This window comes from Telopea speciosissima, chromosome 7, assembly GCF_018873765.1.
Source record: "Telopea speciosissima isolate NSW1024214 ecotype Mountain lineage chromosome 7, Tspe_v1, whole genome shotgun sequence".
In the NCBI taxonomy this organism is placed as follows: Eukaryota; Viridiplantae; Streptophyta; class Magnoliopsida; order Proteales; family Proteaceae; genus Telopea; species Telopea speciosissima.
The window spans coordinates 55,577,110-55,602,097 of record NC_057922.1 but is presented as its reverse complement, the minus strand read 5'-3'; the positions used below and the strand labels follow the sequence as shown (position 1 = coordinate 55,602,097).

At 40.6% G+C, this 24,988-nt stretch overlaps 1 protein-coding gene across 1 annotated transcript in view; it reads left to right on the top strand.

Moving 5' to 3' along the window:
* The window catches only part of LOC122668836 (eIF-2-alpha kinase GCN2), a 152,556-nt gene continuing 127,568 nt past the window's right edge, over nt 1-24,988 (top strand). Inside the window, 6 exon segments of the mRNA XM_043865382.1 lie at nt 1-696; nt 2,108-2,176; nt 2,271-2,330; nt 2,461-2,566; nt 6,488-6,592; nt 17,088-17,516. Coding sequence (XP_043721317.1) covers nt 563-696; nt 2,108-2,176; nt 2,271-2,330; nt 2,461-2,566; nt 6,488-6,592; nt 17,088-17,516 — 903 coding nt within the window. The 5' untranslated portion in view covers nt 1-562.

Below are 24,988 nucleotides of genomic sequence, written 5' to 3'. Positions count from 1 at the left end.
ATAATTTCTCTCATCTGGTTTTCAAGAATTTATTCCCATAGAAATCTACGATCTCTCAGTCTCTCTCCCTTGTCTGTCCAGTTTGGTTTTCCGATTCTCTCGTCGGCAGATGAATTCTGCAGTGGCATTGTGTTGTTGGCAGTTCTTATTTCTGAATTTCTATTAGCAGTAGGTGCTTTTTGGAGAGCAACTCTTGCAGATACTCGAATGGTGCATTAAGAGTTAAAAGCAAATGTAGTGTTTTGGTTCTGCATGGGTGAAATGAAGTAGCTTTGTTATGTAGAAAAAAAAAAGTCTGGAGTTGTCAAATGGTTGTGTACTGATTTCCGAGTAATTTGGTCGAGAGGGAATTAATGTTGGGACTGTTTTATGAACACTATAAAAAGGATTATTGGAGAAGGAAAACGAGAGGAACGATGACTATGACTTGAATATGTACGTTGATGAATTTTGAAAATGACTTTTGAGCAAGGATTCTGTCTGCTTGATCAAATTGGCTTCGTTCTAATTGGTTCTTAATTTCTTATGAGTTTGGAAGGATTCAGTTGGTAAGAACACTCTAATGGGACATAGTTCTAAGAAGAAGAAAAGAGGCGGTGGGGGTGGACGGAAGAGTAAGGGCAGAGTTCCTTCTAAAGATCATGCTTGTAACGTGGGTGACGATGGTGATGTCCTTTCTGAGGAGCTCACTGCCCTGTAAGTGTTTCTTCCTTGAGCTTAATTCTTTTTTGTGCTTTTGAACTGTTCCTATTTTTGCTTAACTTTGATATAGATTATTGCTTTAGTCTTGGGTCTGATGTGTGAACTATAAGCTGTTTGGACCAGCAATTTGATAGATCTTTGGTATGAGTTCTCTTACAAGTTACAGCAGTAACTGAAGGTAGCTCTTGCAACCACGTGGTATTGCTGCCTTCATGTGATCCTTCATCATTTGCATTGCAACATTCAGGTGTGGTAAGGTAGGCTTCTCCTCTGTGTCGACCATCCTCAACATCTCTACAACTGGCTCTAGTAAAATATAACGACCTTCTTCAGGTCCTGCCATTAGATATGGTCACCTACTTTGCCCTACCTTGTGGTGAACTCTAACTCTCTCCACCTGAACCACTCCTCTAAAGCAAACATTGATCTGAGTCCACCTTCTTCCCTCAAAGAGCTCTTCAGGGCAATGTAGTTTGTGGAAAATTGAAACGTACACACCGTAAAGTGTGATACTTGTCGATTCATAATATTTTCAAAAAACAATAGATACGTACACACCGTATCATATCGATACCTTGCTATACCGAAAAGTATTGGCCAATACGATATGATACTTTAAATCATTCAAACTCCTAAAACTTACTTATTTTTTTTGCAAAAATAAACTTTAGGGAAAAATGGTATACCTCGAATCTTTTAGAAATCTCGCTCAAATGCACCAAATTGTCGCTGTAGATGCGTTGTAGTAGTCTTTAACACATTGTTCCACCAAGATTTGCAAGTGATTTACCCCCCCAAAAAAAAAAGAAGAAGAAGAAAAAGAAGGGCTTTTCTGTCAAATCCAGCAGCTTTCGGTCGAAACTGTTGAAATTGTCGATACAGTGACCCATTTTGTGCGAAACATGGTTTTTATATAAAGCCAATGTATCATTTCGTCGGTATGAAGCTGAAACCCGAAATGGTACTGAAATTTCTACTGAAACTTGAAAGTTTTGGTCGAAATATAAAATATTGCAAACCTGCAGAGTTGCACGTGATTTCATTTCGACCATGGTCAAAACTGTAAATTTTCCTGAGATTTCTGTGGTTTCGACCGAAATCTCGAACCTTGCTGCTTGTAGTAGTGGGCAATGTACTAGATTACCAGGTTATTTATAATTTAACTGCATGCTTCTAGTGTATTCCCATAAATTTTGTTTCATGTTTCTAGTATAGGAAGTTTTCGTTTTGGACGTAGCTATATCTCTTCTGTCTATGGTTAATTATATTTTCACTTTCCAAATGCTTTTTTTTTGAATTAGTATAATGTGTATGACTGTACATCACAAATTCCTTGCTGCTTGTATGGTAATTTGGTTCTATCCATAAGAAAATTGTTTTCATGGTATATTTGGTTGATCTTTAGGGCTGCCATATTTCAAGATGACTTCGAAGTTGTTTCAGTTTCACCACCTCAATTTATTATAAAACTAAGGTATTCTTTACTTAATTGTAAGGTATGGATATTTCTTAGCTCATTGTGGTGTCTTATGGTTCCTGAGGATGAGTTTTACTGTGATTCTGTACAGGCCTTACTCAAAGGATACAGAATCTGAGGATCTCTCTGTTTTAGCTCTTCTTATAGTAAGGTGAGCATGGTAGACATGGGAGTGCTTTCTATATGATGTCAGTTGTCCCTTATTGACTCTTCTTTTCCATCTTGGTCCCTCCCTTGGGACCTGATTTTCTTCTTCTTTTTTCTCTGTATACCACAAACAGGTGCATGCCAGGCTATCCATATAAATGTCCAAAGTTGCAGATAACCCCAGAGAGGGGATTATCAAAAGATGATGCTGATAAACTTCTGGCTTTGCTTCATGATCAGGTCAGAGGTGTCTCTTAATTAACTATTTTTGGTTAGTGGGATTGATTGTATAATTTATTTGGTCGGTGATTTATCCTAATTCATATAGCCAACCCAAGTAGTTAAGAACTAAAGATGAGTATAAGTATGTTAAGTTGATATGTTAATCATGATGCAAATATTACGCCTTAAATTTTTTGGTCGTTGGTGTATTGTCATTTAAGGTGGAGATTGACCAGATTTAGTGCAAATTTTGTTAATGTATAAGGTTGAATTGTACTGAAGTTTTTTCATCTGGTCAGCATTTGCAACATATAATCTATGTCTATACATGAAACCAAATCATGTGTTATTCTGAAATCTAACAATTCTGACCTGAAAGTGAAATGATTTGTACCTCTGGATACTTTCAAGAGATATATAGAATGAGCTAAGAGCTGGCCTTGTCAACAACGTACTAAAAAGTCTAGGGGTTATCTGATGCATTCCACTGGCTTGTTAGGATAGATTTAGGAAATTCACTCATTTGACACTCAAATTTAGCCCAACTCAAACCAAACTTTAACCGTAGGTTCAGTTGGGCGCAATAAATTAAACCAAATTTAAAACAACAAGCCCATTTTCTTTTCTTGATGGAATTCTGCATCAACTCTCTCTGACTTAAAAAGAACTTGACCTCAAATTTTGCAGTGATGAAGGGGAAACAACACGTGAGTAGCAGCTTTGACCATCCCCAAACAGAATGGTTGTGTACAGATGGTCAGAATAAAGTCCTGAACCTTGGGGATTTTCTTGTCAAAGAATTGAGGTGGTAGCATGAACTCTACTTCTTCAAGAACAACTTTGTGAATGTTGATGGTTTCTTGTAGAGTGTCATTGACTTCGTCTTCGTTCTTGGCCTCATCTTCCAACATGGCTACACCACGTCAACCTTGTCTGCTTCAAGTCTTCAATATAAGCCTCTACATTAGAATCTTCAAGCACCGCTGTTACCCTCTTCAATTTTAACCTTGACTTCGAGTCCTTGTTCTTTGATTGGTGGTCTCTTCTCTTCCTGTGGAGGTGCAAAGTTGAGAATTGAGATCAATGCGTAAAGTAGAGGGTGATTCTGGTATGCTGTTTCTTTGCTGAATTAGAGCCAATCATTTATCCAGTTGTCTCAACTCCCCAAGAACTTGATTAAAAAAATTATGGATGTAGGCCATGCAATCTCAGGGGGGGGACTTAATTCACTGCTGGCCATAGCTCTGATACGAATTGATGCGTTCCACTAACCTGTTAGCACAGATTTAGAATACTAACCCATATGACACTCAACTTAAGACTAACTCCAACCAAGCTTGAACCATAGGTTCAGTTGGGCCCAATAAATTAAAAATCCAAAACAACAACCCCATTTTCTCTTCTTGCTGGAATTCTGCATCATTGTCTTGGTAGAATATAGATATTTATGGTATATCATTGTCTAGATATAAGATTGATCGATGTTCAGTATCTTTTCCAGAGATCTTGTCCACAGACCAATTTCTAAGTAGTTGTGGTTCAAAGTGATAGGTAAGGGGTTGGAATGCTTTGTACTTGTATTTATGGATTAGTTTCCTTAAAGAGGTAACCTTGGTTTCTGACATCTGGAAATGATGAACTTGGTTTCCTGTTTATGTGAGGCAAAGACAGATTCATTTGCTTAAATACTTTGCCCGTTGCTTCATATCCCTTGAGAGTGGAGTTCTTATCATTGGAAGGAAGCTCCTAGATGTTCTACACTTTTACAATGTTGCCCTATGAGTCTATGATCAAGTTTTGACTTCTGGAGTTACAGCTAGTGCTTATTTTGGGAATTTGTAGTAAGTTTTTCCTGAGAAGAGTCTAACCCAGTAAGCCTTCTCTTGGCTGGTTTCCTTTGTAGCCATTGATAACATGAAGATATTTGGTTTCTGGTTGGTCGATAGATGTCTTATGTGTGGTATGAAACAAGCCACCTTTCTCCTTGTATCAAAGTAAAGTACTTTTTGAGTTTTTTTTTTTTTTTTTTTGAGGGGGGGGGGGTGGTTTGGACTTGGTGAAAAGCGTCCAATGTTATCTTTATCTTTTGCACCCATTATCTTTTTATGGTATAAAGTTCCAATTTGCACTGACTTTGGACTCTAGAAAGAAATAACACGAAGGGTTTTTGGCAGCAAGAGAAGGTTCTTGTGAAGGTTTCATGCGGTTATATATTGTTTTATGCTAGATGGGCCTTTCATCTGCAAAGAGTTGCAGATATAAATAATGGCCCCACACCATAGTGATATTGGATAAGGCCTATGTCTTTGTTTTGTTGATGAATCTTGTGGAGAAGAGTATATGTAGGATGGTTATATCCTACTTTTGTAGGTAATGTGCCCAAAGAAGAAAATTTCTACAGACTCTACCTTCTCAAATTATGGACAGTTTTGCTGATTTGGAATATTAATGCACCCTTTAATGATGAGTTGACCCAATGTGATAGAATGGGAATCTTGAATAGAAAATAAAGAATCATTGAGGATCCATTTATTTCAATGGCAAATATTTATTGACATTTTACAGGATCAAAAAGAGGAGAAAAGATGTTACTCAAATCCAATACTAAAATGTGGAAACAATATAAATAAACGAACGTTCTAGACAACTCAAGAAATCTGATAAGGAGATGAACCCCTTTGATTTAACAAGGACCCACACTGATGTTTGTTTTCTATCAAAATATTGTTGGAACTTGGTCAATCATTTCACTGCCACCTGGGAAGGGCATGATCCCATCTATGGACTGCATCCTTTTCCTCAATTTCCCATGCCCAAACATGCTTCCTTTTCATGCGCAACAAAGAAAAGAAACAGCAGAGAAATAAAAGACAAGTTTCTAATTCCTATATCCAATTGTTAATTTTCTTTTGGAAAGTTCTTTTGTTATTGAAGTAAATGGTGCTTAAGAGAGAAGGGTTATAGCCAAATAGGGTTTTAAGTTGAGATGGGATAAAATTTGGTTTGGAATAATGCAGATATTTATGTTAGAGAGAGGATTGAGGTTGATTGTTTGGAAACAGTAAATAAAAGAGGAAAACTGAAAGAACGTTGAAGTTTTATTTAAGTTCCGAATTTTTTTCAAGAAATTGAAAGAGCTCTCCAGGAACCTTTCCCTTTTTGGAAACCTAAGAACAAATCACAAGGAACTTGTGCCAAAATGGAAACATGACCAAGAAATGCAATGACAATAGTAAGGAAGCAACATATCAGCAAAGTACTGCAGTAATGACTTGACCACAGCCAAGGAGAAGGAGATTTATGGTCAACCATTTATTTTTTTATTATTAATATACATATCGGCAAAGTACTGCAGTAATAACTTGACCACAGTCAAAGAGAAGGAGATTTATGATCAACCCACTTATTTTTTTTATTAATAACCAAAAATTGCCATTAGAACATACATACCCATATTTTGTAGGCATTATAGTTATCCTACTCCTCAGAAGAACAAATCTAATATTGACGAGAATAGAAGTGCTGGAAGTTACCCGTACAATGACAAAGAACTCAGAAAGTTCATTGGTCATGTGAACCTGTTTGTGCATACATGACCTCCTTTGATTTTAATGTGTAATTTTTTTTTAAGACCAAAAGGCTATGTTTTTGGCTCAAGAATGACTATTGGGAATTGCATATTATTGCTATTGCCGTATTACCTTTTTATATTGGGCTTATTTTATCATTGTTGCTTCTTGGGGATGCAAATGCGCTGTGCTCAGGCTAGGTTGAACACCACAGCAGGTAATAAAAATTGGGGGTAACCTCAGGCTTGGCTGGTTGGGCCCCAGGTTTGCCCAGCCCAAGTTTGCTTTTACTTCTTTAATTGTGTTCTATTCCTTTGAAGGTTCTTTTTATATGGTCATTTGCTAATAAGTTTTTCAGCATCTCCCTCAGGCTAATTTTAATGCTCGGGAAGGACGTGTTATGATTTTCAATCTTGTTGAGGCTGCTCAGGAGTTCCTATCGGAAATTGTTCCTGTGGGCCAATCTAATGAATCCGTATGAATTGCAACTTGTTGTGATGCTTTTTGAATGCTTATTTAACAATTATATAGTGGAGAATCCATGTATATGTACCTATAGTTGGTATGAACAAGTTAGATCAGAAAAAACTAGCATTGAAGTTAGTTAGAGTGTCTAGTGGGATGGTGTTGCATTACCATTTTATTCTTTTGCATATTAATTTTATTTCATCATGGTCTATTTGTTTATGGTTCATTTCAATTGGAAAATCATTAAGTACTTAGTTTTGGCTTATTGTCATAGTGGCAGTGTTTCTTAAGGTGTTTGGGTTGTGTGCTGTAAAGCATGCCTTGGAGTAAAGCATAGGGAAAAACAAAAAGCCTCAAGGCAGATTAAGAAGGTGCCACTTTCTCTTGTGGTGTGTTGATTAAAAGTCATGGCACTCTGAGGAGGAAGAAAACCTGAATTGTATGGTTTTTTTTTTTTTTTTGGTTGCTTTTGATACCAAATATGCATCCCTTGTTTAATTCTCAGCTCTCTCCATTATACGGAGGTAGAGCCAGCTGATGGTTTCAGCAGTCCCAAACCTGGTCCCTAATTTCCTCAGTAATCTAGATGGCGAGACTGAAACAGGACTGAAGGCTGAAATCAGTTTGTTGGCTTGAAAGGGGAACTCGAAATTGAATCAGTTGGTTGCTAAATCATTTGGAAAAGAAGAACAGCCTATATATTAGGTTTATGTTCTCCAAAAAGCTCAGTGCTGAAGGCATTTGAGAGGCTGAGAAAATTTACTATTTTGCCCCTGGTTTTTATTTCTTATCCTTTCTGCTTTTCTAAAAGGAAACTCTACAGTTCTAAGAACTGTTACTAATGTTGTATCTTTTTTTTTTTTTTGGTGAATAAGAATATATTGCCAAAACCCTGAAGGGGAAAAGAGAGAAAGGGGTGGGGGGCAGAATACACAGGGAAAAGAGGAGGGATGGGGGAAGCTACACAAAGACTCCAGCCCTACAAGCCCTAAAGGGGTGGGCTAGGAGGCTGAAAAAAAGAAACATCTAAACCCCAGGAAGTAACTATATGCCTGTTCCTGGGAGTGTCCAAAAGAAAACCATGGCGAAGCAAGTGAAGCTTGGAGATGGCTTTCTAAATCTTGTCGAAAGATCGAGAATTGGAGGTCCATCCCCGAAGAGTTCTTTCCATCTAAATATGCGAGATGATGGCCCCAAACATAAGTTTACCAGCGAAATCACCGATAGGAGTTGCTTGAAAAAGTCATATCCAACCAAAGCCACTCCTGGGCGAAGGGGAAAGGTCTCCTACTGCGGAGCTAAATGAAATGTAGTGCTTTTTTTTTCCAAATATGGAGGTGAAAGGGCAAGAGAAAAAGAGGTGGTTGATGTCCTCAATACTGTCCTAGCAAAGGATATAGGAAGGGGAGACAGGAATGTGCCGGTGAAGGAGAAAGGCTTGGGTGGGAAGGCAGTTGTTAAGGGATCTCCAAACATTGAAGCTGTGGCGGGGGATGTGACCTTTGAACCAAACAAGTTTGTGGAGGCATGAGTCCTAACGAAGTCCTAAACGGATCTAGAACTAAAGAGACCATTGGGGGAGGGGGTCTAGATGATCTTGTCCGAGTGGGAGGTAGATGTAGGGGTGAGTGAGGCCCAGACCTGGGTGAGACACGTGGGAAAGGTGGAGGGAGGGACCACAAGCCGTCAGAGATAAAGGGGTATGTTTGGGGATGCTAGGGGAGTAGAAAGAGCAGGCTCCTAAAGAATTAAAGAGCACACCTGAAGGGTGCGAAGGCGCGAAGGGTCAAACCAGAGGGAAGTGGAGGATCCATTAGCGACCTCGTAGGAGGTAGCTCTAAGAGCTAAGGTCCGAAGGAGGAGGATTTTGCGCCGAGGCCCAAGAGGTATCCATAGGAAGAGGGACAATCCGAGAGGAGTCTTTTTGAGGAGGTAAGAGTAGACCCAATTGATCCAGATGGAGTCATGTTTGGAGGAAATTTTCCAAATTAGCTTGAGGATGCCCCAAATGTTAAAACCTCGGATCCTACGAATACCTAGACCTCCTTTAGATTTAGGTAGATAGATGGAGGCCTAGCTAACCGGGTGGATGAATTTGGATCATTCTTTACCTTTCCAGAGGAAAGGACAGAAGAGGGATTCCATTGCTTTAGTTGTGGATTTGGGGAACCCCTAAATGTCACACCAGTAAATGTAGGAAGATTGGAGGACAGATCTAATCAACTGAACCCTACCAGGGAAGGAGAGGAGTTTACCCTTCCAGAGTTGAAGCCGTTTGTGGATGAGGTCAAGCATAGGGGTGCAGTGGTGACCAGTCAGCCTGTTAGGGATAAACGGAAGGCTAAGATATTTGACTGGGAGGGAACCGAGGGAGAATCCCTTTAGGTGAAGGAGATATTCCTTATCGTAATCTGAAACTCTTGAGAGGAAGATGTTGAACTTCAAAAGATTGATCCTAAGCTCGGAAAGACTCTCCAAGAGTGGAAGAGATGGAAGAGGGGCCAATCTTGGTAAAGATTTGGTGAAGTCTAATTGACTATGAACCAGGATACTAATGGCTATGAGGCTTAGGCAAGCGACAGTGGGTTCTTATAGTGTCGACAATAGGTTTCAATGGAATGGTTAGGGGATGGTTTTAGTGGTGATGAAAGAGAGTCGATAGGGTTTGATCGAGGGTTGATAGTTGTGAACGGCGAGGGATAATATGGATGATTGGGAAGGCTTTGAAGGTGGATTTATGGTGAGCAACAACCAATAGTAGTAACAGAAAATAACAATGAACCAATAGCAAGAAATGATGGAGGAAAAAGGAAATAGGAGATATAAGATAATCCGACCTTTGGAGATCTACCAATGGTCCACCAAGGGAGATCCACCCAAGGCCAACAATAGTAGTAACAGAAAATAACAATGAACCAATAGTAAGAAATGATGGAGGAAAAAGGAAATAGGAGATATAAGATAACCCGACCTTTGGAGATCCACCAATGGTCCACCAAGGGAGATCTACCCAAGGCCACCAATAGTAGTAACAGAAAATAACAATGAACCAATAGTAAGAAATGATGGAGGAAAAAGGAAATAGGAGATATAAGATAACCCGACCTTTGGAGATCCACCAATGGTCCATCAAGGGAGATCCACCCAAGGCCACTTGCTAATAAGTAATAAACTCAAAAGGAGATTGATTTTGCTGGTTGTAATTCATGGTTGCAATGAGCAGCCATGGTCTCTTTATATAGCATGAGGATAGAGGTATAAATGCCTATAGGTTACAACCACCAACAACTTTAGGTTACAACCATAAATGCCACAAATGACTTTAGGTTATAACCACAATTGACTTTAGGTTACAACCATAAATGCCACAAATGACTTTAGGTTACAATCATAAATGCCACAAATGACTTTAGCTTATGACCACAATTGACTTTAGGTTACAACCATAAATGCCTAAATACTGTTGTGGCTTTATAGATCAGCCTTACATGGTATTAAATGCAATCTAGGGAGGTGGGAAGTCATAGGTCTTAGCCACAAACCCACAATATAATAAAGCCACTTTAGGGAAACTCAAAAGACAAGAATAAAGAGGGCTAGGGAAGGTGGATTAAGAGTGGTCTGATATGGTCCTTGCCCCAAGAGGACTAGCCATCGGCTAGGTCTGCTGCTGCTGGCCAGGCTTAGGCTTGTGCACATAAGTTCTCAGTTGGGCTGGGCTTTGTGGGCCTATAGGATGCCCTACATCAAAATCATGAGGTTGTTTGCAAAGGCAAGGTGGGTGAGGTTGAGAGCCTTACACTTAGGAATGGGGGAGATGAGGAGCTGGTCAGTTTTAGACTGAATGCTCCTAGAGAGGATCTCAAGAGCAAGGGTGAAGAGAAAGGGTAAGAGGGGGGTATCCTTTACGAATTCCCACTTTGGAAGGGAAGAACCCAGCAGGGGAACCGTTAATGATAACCGAAAAGAAGGGGGAGGAGATGCTGGAGTGGATCCAACTCACAAAGACAGGGGGAAGGACATATAAGTCATGAAATCGCAAATGAGATCCCATCTAATGGAATCAAAGGCTTGGTGGATGTCAATTTTCATAAGGGCCGTAGGGGAATGAGATTTGCGGTCGAAGCCCCTGACAATTTCCGAGCATAGGAGAATGTTATCCGCTATGCTTCTCTAAAAAATGAAGGCTGATTGGTTAGGGCTGACTAAGGAAGGAACAGCCTGCTGAAGACGATTAGCAATAATTTTAGCGATGAATTATAGAGGAGATTGCAGAGAGAGAGATATGGGTCTGAAATTAGGCATGGACGAGGCCCCCACTTTTTTGGGAAAAACAAAGAAAGGTCTAATTGATCCGGGAGAGCTGATTGGGATTGAAGAAGAAACTGCGGATGGCTTTGATGAGATCATCTTTGATAATGTCCCAACTAGCCCGGAAGAACCCCATACTAAATCCATCTAGGCCAGGGGCCCGATTAGACTTATGAGAGTACCGCTTTAAGGATTTCATCCTCAGAGGGGATAGATTGAAGGAAGTCAAAGAGAGAAGGGGGACAAATTTATTGATTAAACCAGGGGGGAGAGGGGGGTGGGCAGAATCATAGTTCAAAATCTCGCGAAATCTTGAGAGTCGAGAATTTCGACCCCCTCGAAACGAAATGACCCCTCGAATAAAAAAAAAACTAAATTTCGATCGAAATTCTCGAGATTTTGATACCATGTTTATCTCGAGAAAATGCTTTATATAAAATACCATGTTTCGATAGTCTCGGTTGAAATTTCGACCGAGACTGAGAAACAGAGCATTTTTCCTCTTTTGCTTGGTTTTTGAAGGTTTTTGCTTATTTCTTCTTCAATCTTCCACTTCCCACTTGAATCCTTGCCGCATCTACGCTGGAATCACTTGGAGAACAAACTTCTTAGCACATCTGTGAAGCCTTTCCACTATTTCAGGTAAAATCATATTCTCAAAATTGATTTTTTTTAGGGAAATGCTTGATCAACATGTTTGTTTGTGATGAAATAAATATATGTTAGACATTGGAAGCCGATCTACAACTTCACGATGTCGAAAATTTTTTTTTGGTATATATATTATTTATTTATTTTTCTACTTCAAAAATTAGATTTATTTACAACAAAAATAAAAAAATAATAGGGGTTATGTATATTGTATGATGATGAATTAAATATATGTTAGACACCATTGGCCGATCTATGGCCTCATGGTGTCAAAAATATTTTTCTGCTAATAATTAATTATTTTAATTTTCGAAAATTATAAAAAATATTTCAAAAATTCAAAAAAATAGCAAAAAATAAAAAATAATATGAGGTTTTTGTTTTAAAATTACTGAAAAATATAAAAGTAAATTGTACATACTTCTTATTTGCTGCCCATTTACATATCTTTTCGATTTTGTTGTGCTAGGCCAATATTTATTTGAAAAATATTTTTAAAAATTGTTTTTAAATATGAGAAAAATATGAGGGTTGGGGGAAAAATACTAAATAGTTATATACTTAAATACTTGTGTTAGTGCTCTTAAATCTTAATTCTTAAACATTTAAAATTTTAAACTAAAAGAATTGATGTGCTTCAGTGATTAATGAATTGTTTTTTATTCATGCAACAAAGAAACTAGTCTCGATTATGACGAACCGTGGTAAACGATAGAGCCGCAGGCAAGAGGGGCAAGAGGCAAATGGCCCGTACCCCAGGGGAGGGGAGCACACCCAGGCTAGGGGTGATATCGCATGGTCGCACGACACTCCAATCGATGGGGATAAAAGAAAATCCCAATGCAACTATTGTCACATGCAGTTTTTGGGAGGTGGTGCCACTAGACTCAAACAACATCTAGTTGGGAATTCTCCTGAAGTGGTCGGATGTCATATGGTCCCCTGTGGAGGTATCTAGGGCTATCATTGATTACATGAAGGGAGGGAGTAAGAGGAAGGCTCGAGAGGAGAAGGCAAAAGTAGATCTTGAGGAAGCGATGAGGTGTACGGCGGGAGGCCAATCAAGCCATCGTGATGATGATGATGATGACGTGATGATGTCTATGTTCCGATGATATAGAGAGCAAGCGAAGGCTAGGGATTGGAGACGAGCACGAATGATGAGCGAGCCGATTATCATGAGGATCGGAGAGAGTCGAGAGATAGAGAGTAGGTGGTAGTGGAAGAGCTAGTACCTCTGAGTGGTGCTAGTGGTAGTGGAGGAGCGGTACAAGTGGAGGAGGTGGGTTGCCTAATCCCTTTAGGAGATCACGAGTACGAGGCAGCTCCCCCTCCGCCTCCACCACCACAAGATGACCCAGCACTTCACCAAGCACCTGGTGTTTATAGAAAGAAAGGCAACAAACAACCAAAAATCAAGGGAGCATAGAAAAATCTGAAGGGGATGGTGAAGGAATCTATAGCTAAGTGGATGTTATACCATACCATCCCAGCAAACATAGCACAAGGCCCCTTTTATCAGACTATGATAGATTCCATTGCTGAGGCTGGCCCAGGGTATAAGGGGCCCACCCCATATGAGATTATGAATGTGTATTTGCCCCAACAAAAGAGAGAGCTTGAAGACTACATCAATGAAATGAGGGGGTTGTGGGAGAACTATGGGGTGACCATAATGTGTGATGGTTGGACTAGTCCTACAAGAAAGTCCATAATCAACTTTATGGTGTATTGTGATGGGAGGACAGTCTTTCTGAAGTCTGTTGATGCATCCAAGGAGAAAAAGGATGCAAAGTATATCTATAAATTGCTGAAGGAAGTGGTAGAAGATGTAGGAGTGGGAACGTTGTCCAAATTGTAACGGACAACGGAAGCAACTCTGAAGTGCCCAGATGAGAGGTTGATGCAAAATAATAAGTACCGGTTGTTTTGGACTCCATGTGCTGCCCATTGTATAGACCTCATGTTGAAGGACATGGGAAAGATCAAATTGGTACAACATGTTGTGGAAAAGGCAAGGCAAATGACTAACTTTGTCTACAACCATGGGTTTGCACTAAACCTCTTGAGGGAGAAGTGTGGGGGTGACTTAGTGAGGCCAGGCATAACTAGATTTGCCACCAACTACATTGCACTTAAGAGTATAGAAACCAAAAAGTCTGGACTGAGATCAATGTTTGCTTCTGAAGACTGGTTCAACTGGAATGGGTCCAATACCCATGGTGGTAGGGAAGCACAAGCTATAATTTCATCAGATGACTTTTGGTCTAAGTTGCATAAAGTGGTACAACTTCTGGACCCAGTGGTCAAGGTTATGCATATAGTTGATTCTGCTATCAAGGGACCAACCATGCCACATCTATATACTGTCATAGACTTGATGAATGAAGGTGTTTACAATGCAAATCCACGAGGTAGTAAACACTTTCTAAAAATTATCAAGGAGCTGGGAAAATCAACTTATGCATCCACTGCATAAGGTCATGAGTGTATACTCTTTGTTTTTTTATGCAATTACATCTTTTAAAGTTAATTTGAAGGATATATTACTAACTAGTCAATATATAATGTCAATTTCAGCATATTATTTGAACCCCAGTACCAATCTGATCATAGGCTTGGGTTGAATAATAGTCTTATTGACGCATCAAAGAAGTAGTTGCCAAGTTGGAGCCGAATAGTAAATTAGGTGGATATGCAACAATGAGGTGAGTCTTATAAGTTATAATTCATTTGGAATTACTCAATTCAATACTAAATAGTAACGAGTCATTACTAATTTTAAATATTTTCCAAATGATTATAGTTAAAGACTTTTAGGGATGCATTGGAAAGTTTTGGAACCAAAGCTGCACAGCAAGGCCGGACACGCGGTGATGCCGGTACTCATTAGTCACTACTTCATTAGTCATTACTCAATTCAATATCTTATTCTTTTGAAATGAAGGTGACATGTTTCTTTTCTTGTAATGCAGCTGAATGGTGGGTGTTGTATGGGGGTTCGGCAAACAATTTAAGAAAAATAGCAATCAAGGTTCTCTCCCAGACATGTTCAGCATCTGGCTGTGAACGGAATTGGAGTATATTTTCTTTCATCCACTCCAAGAGGAGAAATAGATTGGGTTCTGAACGTCTCTCTGACTTAGTGTATGTGCATTATAATTTGAGGTTGAAGATGCAACACATACGCATGGGACAAGAGGGTATCAGGGAAAATATCGATCTCGCCGACATTTTCCAGGTAGAGTCAGATGATGAAGATCCTATTGTTGATTGGGTGAGGGATAGAGGTGAGCCAATGTTAGATCAGCCTGGAGGTAGACCTGACCCCATGATCGTTGAACACATAGAAGCTGATGTGGATGACTTCATGGCTGCAGAGGGTGAGGTACATGCACGTGACGTGTCACCCATACTGTTCCAGTCTACTGGTGGTGTTGATGAGGAGGATGATGATTGGTCTATGTCATCTGGTGGAGATGGTGGTGGTGGTCCTGGTGGAGATGGTGATGATGGAGGTGATGATGAAGGTAATGATGAACGTGATGATGATGGTGATGGTGGTCAAGCATATGAGGGAACTCGAGTCCCGTTTGTGGTACAAGAGCAGCAAGAGGCAATCCGTGCCCCCACCGGCCCCACACCAGCCACACGGCCCACATCGTCCACCTCGACCTACTCGAGAAAGCAGCGTGGCCAGTCCCGTCTTGGTGGTCGTGGTAGTGGTACTAGTAGGCAGGCTGAGCTTATGGACATTGATGCCCTATCTGGCTCTGTTGGTGGACTGAGTATTGGCGATAGAGACAATAGATCGAGTGGGCATTTCCGTGCCCCATCTTTTCATGTAGACAGCAGTCCATCTCCAGCACAATCAGAGCATGGTTCATCTCATTCACATCCATGTGGCGAAGGGCATTCTGGGCAGTACCCTTGGGGGCAACAGCCTATATCTTCTCCATCCATTCCTAGTTTTGAGTATGACTCCCACTCACAAGGATATAGTGGATCGTCTTTTGTGCATGACTTCTTTTCCTACACTGGCTACCCAACCCACCAGTTGCAACCGTACAACCCGTACATGCTCCCAGAGCCGTCATATGACTCATATCATAGTGGATCAGTGGGTAGTACTTCTTCACAGTTTGGTGACCTATATCCTAGGATAGGTTACCTTCAGCATGTTGATGATGCAGTTTACATGGCCACTGTGGATGACTACACTCGCTTCTTCTCCCAGACTATGACGTGGCATGCATTTGTCCTACAGTCGGAGAGCAATACATGTCGGCTCTAGCGGACCATGAGTGGGGTTGATCCTGGACGGCGGAGTAGTTATTATTAGCAAATTTGTAAACATTTGAGATGAATGATGACTAGTTGACTACTTGACTTGTAGCCTTGTAGGGGACAATTGGGGATATTGACATATTATGATTTGGAATGTTTGATATCATCTTCTAAATCTTAACTCTTAAGTTGTTATTTGTTAACTTGTTATTGACTTGATGTCTTATGTACTTAATATTATGATTTATGACTTAACTTATGAGTCATTATGTTTCCAACTTAGTTCCAAGTCAATTTACTTGTTTAATACTTTAATGTACAATGTGTATGTGTAAATGTGTAATTAACTATGTTATACACTTATACATTAGGGTTCGACCATACGTTGCCAATCAATGGTGCACATCCAAAACACCATTTTGGGTGGCTATTTTTGCAATTTGAACATTTAAATGTGTTTATATAGCCTAAAATAGGGTTTCCATGAAGTTTCAGGCCTTAACTTGGCCTAAAACCCATTGAAATGACCTATCGAAACATACCAGAAAAAATACAATATTTCGACCGAAATACCGAAACGAAACGAGTTCTCGAACTATGGGCAGAACAGAGAGGAAAACAAAGGGATGGCTTCTGTCTTAATGTCATGGGGAGAGGGGGACCGGGGGGTGGGGGTAGAAGAGAGAGGAAAAGAAAGAGATGGCTTCTGTCTTAATGTCATGGACAGAGGAGAGAGGGGTGCCATCTTGGCTGAGAAGCATGGAGATGGAATTAGAGTTGGATCGGGCTTTGAGAGATTTATGGAAGAAAGCTGAATTGGAATCTCCAAGCTCATGCCATTTGATCCTGGATTTTTACCGGAGGAAGCTCTCTTCTTGGGAAGAAAGAGAAGTAAGCTCTAAGGAAAGCCTTTTTTCTTCCTCCGCCAGGGAATTAGGTTTGTAACTTGCACTGTTTCAGGGGCTGCTTCTTATGTATAAAATGGAAGAATTGTTGAAAGAGTGTACGCACGACCAAAAACAGAGGATAGTGCAACATTGAAGGATATGGATGACCACCTGTTTTATAAATTACTTTTTACTCTGGATATTGGTTTGTTGTGTGTGTGTGTGTGCAATCTTGATATGTTTTAACTTTTCGCTTAAATAACTGGCAACTATAACTAGTGCTCATCTTCTTCTTAAGGAAGGGAATATAATTTCCTTCAAGTATTCAAGTTAGCGATTCTTTATTTGTTAATCTATTTTTGGCAGGTTCCATTCAGCAATGTGTGCGGAAGGGAGAAATGGCTACATGGGGATGTCAGTATTGCTTCTATCAAGACTTGCTCTTCTAGAGGACCTTTTGTTTATGGTTTGGTGGATCTGTTCAAATGTCTTGGAGGGCCATGGAATTGGGGCCTTGGAGTGGAAAAAGATCAGGGTGGAAATTCTTCAACATTCAATCATGCATTGGACACTTCAAAAAGTGGATATATGGTTACAGAGAAGCATTTCTTACAAAATGGAAAGCCTACAGTATTGCAAGATACAATGCATGGTCCAGTATCACTGCCCACTGTGAAATTAGATGCTCTTAAAGAAGAAAGTGAAGATGAAGGAACTAGCATATCTGATTCTAGTAGGTCACTGGTGGAGGAATTATTGGGAGCTAGTACATCATTCGAGGACAAAGAAGTGAAGGTAATATTGGACTTGTTTTTTGTTTTTTCTATTTATTGGGATGTTTATACTTGTTAAAAGCGAATCTTGATTATTAGAATGCTACTAATGATTTCTTGGTTAATTTTCAAATTGGGGCATATACAAGAATTAGACTTGGCTTGTTCTAGCCAGACTTGATTTACCTTAAAGGAATTGTGGACCATTAGTCAAGGCTCAAGATTTTCGATTTCGAGCCTGGTTTCGACCGGGGTGGAACCGAAATGTTTCGATCGAAACCTATACAATTTTGGCTGCAAGTTTCAGTGAAGGGTTTCAAGGCCCAAATAGCCAAATTAGGTTCCGAACCTTCTAGGACACCCTTTTTTAGGCCCTCTAAACATAGTGGATCCCTTAGATTTTAAAAAACGATGCCCAAGATGATAGTTTGACTTTGGAGCCTAGTTTGGTAGTATATACACTGTAACATATAAAAAATTGAAGGCCAACCATCAAGTGTTTATCCTATTTTTTGCAAAAAATAATTTTTGGGCAAAGTGATATACCTCCGACTTTGAATCTTGCACAAATCTTCCAACAACGTAGCAAATCGTCGCTTCCAATGCGTTCCTCTATTGCCCAAGTACTTGTTCCAACCTTGCACCGGAAGTGATTTCTCAAAGAAATCACAAAAAATAAGGTTTCTCCCTCTTCTATGTCGAAACTGATGAAACAAACAAAATAGGTCGAAATTTTGACCTATTTTGTTTGAATCTAAGCTTTTGTTGTTATAGCATAGTCATGTTTTGACCGAAATATTGGCGAAATGCCGAAATTTTGACCAAAACTTGGACATTTCTATGTATCGCAGACCATTTCGTTTTGACATGTGTCGAAACCGAAAAATATGAAGATATCTCGAACCATGCTGTGGGCTTGCTTCTCAAATAATTTCATCCTTGGGTTGGGAGACCACATGTAACTCAAATCAAAGAACTTATTTTATTACTAATGATGTCTAGTTCTGTTTTCAAACTGGAGTTAAGATATTGAGTGCAAATTGGCTGGGTGAATCTGAATCTGATTGTTCTAATATTTTTAGACCTTGTGTCAGCCTTCAATTAGGGAGCTGGGGGCCAAATACTTGACTGATCATGTTTTTTTATTTTACATATTAAATACGTGATACTCGTCACATCTGTGCAAGAAAATTAATAGAAAATTTCATGTTTCAGCTGTCTAAATTTCAATAAGCTGTGGGTACAATCTGATGTAGTTAGGATTGTCCAATTGGGTCAATTGTGCCTCAGAAGACTTTATTTAGGCCTATGGGTGGATTCTATGTATCTTGGGCTTCTTATTTTTGGGTTTATTAATGTAATGTGCCTAATTTATATGCCTATAAATTGGGGGTAAAGTTAGTACATGGGATTAGTAGTTAAGTTATATTAGAACACAAGATAGAGTTATGTTTTGAGTTTATTTGCCTTATTGAGTGCGTTTATAGCTTAAATTAGGAATTTTAGAATGTCTTTATATATGTAATACACTCCCCATCAATTGGAGATGATTTGAGTAAGAATGAGGTGTTTTTTTTTTAAACAGTTTTGGTGAAAAGGAATGTTGGTGGTCTTCTCTCCATAAATGTCGGAGATGGGGCAGGTCATCCCATAGATCTGGCTTTGAACACGTCCCTTGGGAGGGGTCTGATCAAGGTCTGTCCACCAGTCCGGTTGGCTGTAAAGGTGCCTTCATCATTGCTGATCTCGGGCCGCTTGAGTTAGTACACACTGATTTGAATGGTCCGTCTTGTCTCAAAGGGTGGTTCAAGTCATTTTCTAACTTTCACAGATGATTACTCAAGGGTGTACATGGTCAAGCTGAATTCTTAAGCTATGACCCTTTACAGCGAGCGTGTTCAATAATGAACGACATCTATCAAAAGTGAATCCGAGATGGCAAACTTGACCTCTAGAAGTTCCACTAAGATGAGGACTACTCATATTGGGGAACTATCAATTTCTTTGTAGAAGGTGCAGAAATAGCTAGAACTGGATGCTTCTGATCAGGATTGGTTGTGCTGTGTCACCACCTCCCACCTATCCTACACATTCGTTCAAGGTTGTCACTGCGAAGCTATAATCAAGGTGCATGGGGTCTTACCGTCTAGCCGTTGGTACTCAGCATCTTCACGGAGAATTCAATTTCACTGGGTCCATGTTGGAGACAGCGGGGCAGTCGTTAGCTATTGAACAGTGCATGGGATTGGTATCCCAAACCTGATTTCTTCTCTTCTCCTGAACAAGCAGATCGATCTCATCTCTTTTCCCTCCCCTTCCATCGATCTAATTTCTTCCCTTAACAACTTAATTGCTTCCTTGATCATAGATTTGATCATTGGATCTGCTTGCATCTGAGATCCATAAGTTGGATTTTAAATAGCATTACTTGGTATCAGAGTCGAACCTTGTGATGGATACTAATGGGGGACAGAATAGGAGAAAAGGAAATCTGAACAGAAATCAGAGGGGAGGGGAGGGGGGGGGGGAGAAGAGAGAATCTTGGAAGAAATCAGAATTTCAGGGGAAAAGAAGAAGAAACCTGAGAAGAATCAGAGTTGCAGGGGGAAGAAGAGAAGTCACCATAGAATGAAGAAGCAGTAAAAGAGGAAGAAGAGGAAGAAGGGGGGGGGGGGGAAGAGAGGAGAGAGGAGAGTGCTCAGGTTATTCAGGCTCTCCTTCAGATCAGCACCACAATCCATTATGAAAGACATCTCCATCCATCCAAAGTGAACCTGATCCAAGCTGATCCATCGAAACTCTTGGGAATGGGCTGATGTCCTCATTAGGGGGGGGGGTCCATCATATTTCGCCTGCATCAACTTTCCCCTTCTTAAAAAAAACTCGTCCTCGAGTTTTAATAAATCAGGGACTGATCTTGTACTGTAAAACTGTGACAGGAAAGAGGGGAATAGAATGAAAAAGAAGAAATGAAAGATTGAATTGAGTGTGAGTTGTGTGTGTGCACTTCTCTCTCTTCTTTCCCGCCCCCCCTTCTTCTTCTTCCTCTACTGGTTCTTCTTCTCAGGTTTATTCTTCTTTCCCCTGTTAATCTGATTTCTTCTTGTCTTTTCCTCTTCTCCTATTCTGTCCCCCATCATCCCCTCTGATTTCTTTTCAGATTTCCCCTCTCCTAATCTGTTCCCCAGTATCAATAATGAACGAAAAATTAAAAGCAGCTTGGAACTCTTGAGTCTTCTCTTCTCTCCTGTGTGAAGCATTCTCCCTCTTTTTGCCCCTCTCTAGTGGCATGTCTTCTTCTATTTCTCTCCTTCTCTGTTTCTGCAGCACAAAGAGGTAAGTGGTGTATTGGATATTCCCCCCCCCCCTTCCCCATCTTTTCTTCCCCTCCTATCGGCCAGTAGGCATTTTATTCTTAAACCCCCAAACCTTCAGCCTTCCTTCTAGTCTATTCTCTGCTAGATTTCGATCTTGGCTTGCAGCCTTCTCTTGGCCTGCACCATTTGGTATCAGAGCTATGTCTGGGCAAGAAAATAATCTTGTTTGTGATACTTGTGGAAGTGAGGCATGGAACAAGTTGATTTTTCTTTGTAGCAAATGCAACGAAGGAGCAGAACACATCTACTGCATTCAACAGAATTTGGTGGACACTTCGCCAGAAAATTGGATTTGTGAAAGATGTCAACCCAGGCTGATTGAAAGCCACGTGGTTGTCCTTCCTACATTTACTGAAACTTGTGAACGAGTTCCTTTTAAGAAGGTGAGAGTTGATGTAGGACAATCGGCAGCCCCTTCCAAGCCCAGCTCAGGCCTACTCAAGCACCCTACAAGGTACCAGCTTAGGCCCAGGCCCAGGCCTCCTTGGCCCCCTGTTTGCACATGCAACCCAGGAAAACAAAGAAATATTGACTCTTGACTGTCCAGCTGGCCCAAGATATTTTGGTTTATTTTTGGGTTCAAATGTAATTTCGGGTCAGGCTCATTTAGGCCCAGTTTTCTTTTAAGTTGTTTTAAATCAAAGGCTGTTGGACTTCTTAAGCTCTTTATGCTCCATCGTTTTAGGCAACAGCCCAGCTGTTTTCCCTATGTTGTTGTTTGGTCTTCCCAGAGGGGAGATCAACAGTCTTTTGTTGTTTGGTCTTCCCAAGGGGAGATCAACAGTCTTTTATGTGTTTTTGTTTCTTTGTTTAAGTTGTACAGGCCATTCGGTCAGGCATGGAATAGAATGAAAAAGAAGAAATGAAAGATGGAATTGAGGGTGAGTTGTGTGTCTTCTTCTACTGGTTCTTCTTCTTTCCCCTGCTAGTCTGATTTCTTCCTATCTTTTCCTCTTCTCCTATTTTGTCCCCCATTGTCCCCTCTGATTTCTTTTCAGGTTTCCCCTCTCCTAATCCGTCCCCCAGTATCGATGTTGAAACAAATTTAAAGCAGCTTGGAACTCTTGAGTCTTCTCTTCTCTCCTGCATGAAGCATTCTCCCTCTTCTTCCCCCTCTGTAGTGGCATGTCTTCTATTTCTCTCCTTCCCTGTTTCTGCAGCACAAAGAGGAAGTGGTGTATTGGATATTCCCCCCTCCCCATCTCTTCTTCCCCTCCTCTTGGCCAGTAGGCATTCTATTCTTAAACCCCCAAAACTTCAGCCTTTCTTCTAGCCTATTTTTTGATACCAAATAATGGGAGATAGAAAAGGAGAACATGAAAAGATAGGAAGAAATCAGACTAGCAGGGGAAAAGAAGAAGAAACCTGAGAAGAATCAGAGTTGCAGGGGGAAGAAGAGAAGAAACTGTAGAAAGAAGAAGCAGTAGAGGAGGAAGAAGAAGAAGAAGAAGAAGAAGAAGAAGAAGAAGAAGAAGGGGGGGGGGGGAGAGGAGAGAGGAGAGTGCACACACACTCAATTCAGACTTCATCATCATCATACCTGGCCGAATGGCCTGTACAGCTCTTATAAAGAAAACTAAAACAATAAAAGATTGTTCACCTTCCCTTGGGAAGACCAAACAACAACATAGAGAAAACACCAAAACAGCTGGGCTGTTGCCTAAAACGATGGAGCACAAAGTGCTAAGAAATCCAACAGCCTTTGACTCAAACAACTTAAAAGAACTGGTCCAAGTGGTTCTAGACCGAAATTACATATGAACCAAATTACAATAAAAAAAGACTAAAATAACTTGGGTCAGCAAAAGTACTCCAAATCAGCACCACAATCTATCACGAAAGAAATCTCCATCCATCCAAAGTGAACCTGATCCAAGTTGATCCATTGAAAATCTTCGGGAATGGGGCTGATGTCCTTATTAGGGGGGGTCCACCATATTGCACCTGCATCAACTAAAGAATTCTCCATCCATCCAAAGTGAACCTGATCCAAGCTGATCCATCTAAAGTCTTTGGGAATGGGGCTGATGTCCTCATTAGGGGGGGGTCCATCATATTTCGCATGCATCAACTTTCCCCCTCTTAAAAAAAACTCGTCCTCAAGTTTTAATAAATCAGGGACTGATCTTGTACCGCAAAACTGTAACAGGAAAGAGGGGATAGAGAAGAAAAGGAAGAAAGAGGAATAGACTGGGGAAGGGAGATCACAAGGGAAGGAAGAAGATGGGATCCTTTGGCTCTGATACCAAATGGTGCAAGCCAAGAAAAGGCTGCAAGCCAAGATTGAAATCTGGTAGAGAATAGACTAGAAGAAAGGCTGAAGTTTTGGGGGTTTAAGAATAGAATGCCTACTGGCCTAGAGGAGGGGAAGAAAAGATGGGGAGGGGGGGGGGGGGATTTCCAATACACCACTTACCTATTTGTGCTGTAGAAACAGAGGAGGAGAGAAATAGAAGAAGACATGCCACTAGAGAGAGGGAAGAAGAGGGAGAATGCTTCACGCAGGAGAGAAGAGAAGACTCAAGAGTTCCAAGCTGCTTTTAATTTTTCGTTCATTATTAATAATGGGGGACAGAATAGGAGAAGAGGAAAAGATAGGAAGAAATCAGACTAGCAGGAGAAAAGAAAAAGAAACCTGAGAAGAATCAGAGTTGCTGGGGGAAGAAGAGAAGAAACCGTAGAAAGAAGAAGCAGTAGAGGAAGAAGAAGAAGAAGAAGAAGGGGGGGGGGGGGAAGAGGAGAGAGGAGAGTGCACACGCACTCTATTCAGACTCTCAATTCATTCTTCATCATCATCATACCTGGCCGAATGGCCTGTACAGCTCTTATAAAGAAAAGAAAAACAATAAAAGACTGTTGACCTCCCCTTGAGAAGACCAAACAACAACATAGGGAAAACACCAAAACAGCTGGGCTGTTACCTAAAACGATGGAGCACAAAGTGCTAAGAAGTCCAACAGCTTTTGACTCAAACAACTTAAAAGAACTGGTACTAAGTGGGCCTGGACCGAAATTACATATGAACCAAATTACAATAAAAAAAACTAAAATAACTTGGGCCAGCAAAAGTGCTCCAAATCAGCACTACAATCTATCACGAAAAAAATCTTCATCCATCCAAAATGAACCTGATCCAAGCTGATCCATCGGAAGTCTTCGGGAATGGGGCTGATGTCCTCATTGGGGGGGGGGGGGTCCATCATATTTCGCTTGCATCAACTAAAGAAATCTCCATCCATCCAAAGTGAACCTGATCCAAACTGATCCTTCGAAAGTCTCTGGGGATGGGGTTGATGTCCTCATTAGGGGGGGTCCACCATATTTTGTCTGCATCAACTAATGGGGGGACCGAAAAGGAGAAGAGGAAAAGATAGGAAGAAATCAGACTAGCAGGGGAAAAGAAGAAGAAACCTGAGAAGAATTAGAGTTGCAGGGCCGGAGGAAGAAAGAGGAATAGACTGGGTAAGAGAGATCACAAGGGATCTTTACTGTTTTCTTTCTAAAAGCTGTACAGGAAAGAGGGGATAGAGAAGAAAAGGAAGAAAGAGGAATAGATTGGGTAAGAGAGATCACAAAGGAAGGAAGAAGATGGGATCCTTCGGCTCTGATACCAAATAATGGGGGACAGAATAGGAGAAGAGGAAATCTGAACAGCAATCAGAGGGGAGGAGGGGAACAAGAGAGAATCTTGGAAGAAATCAGAATTTCAGGGGAAAAGTAGAAGAAACCTGAGAAGAATCAAAGTTGCAGGGGGAAGAAGAGAAGCACCGTAGAAAGAAGCAGCAGTAGAAGAGGAAGAAAAAGAAGAAGAAGAAGAAGAAGGGGGGGGGGGAAGAGAGGAGAGAGGAGAGTGCACACGCACTCTATTCAGGTTCTCCTTCAGATCAGCACCACAATCCATTATGAAAGAAATCTCCATCCATCCAAAGTGAACCTGATCCAAGCTGATCCATTGAAAGTCTTGGGAATGGGCTGATGTCCTCATAAGGGGGGGGGGTGTCACCATATTTCGCCTGCATCAGATAACTACGTTTTCAAGACCAGAGTTCAATTTCCCAACAGAAAAACTGCTATTTTACTTGTAAATGATGGGCAAAGTGACAATTTCATCTCACTG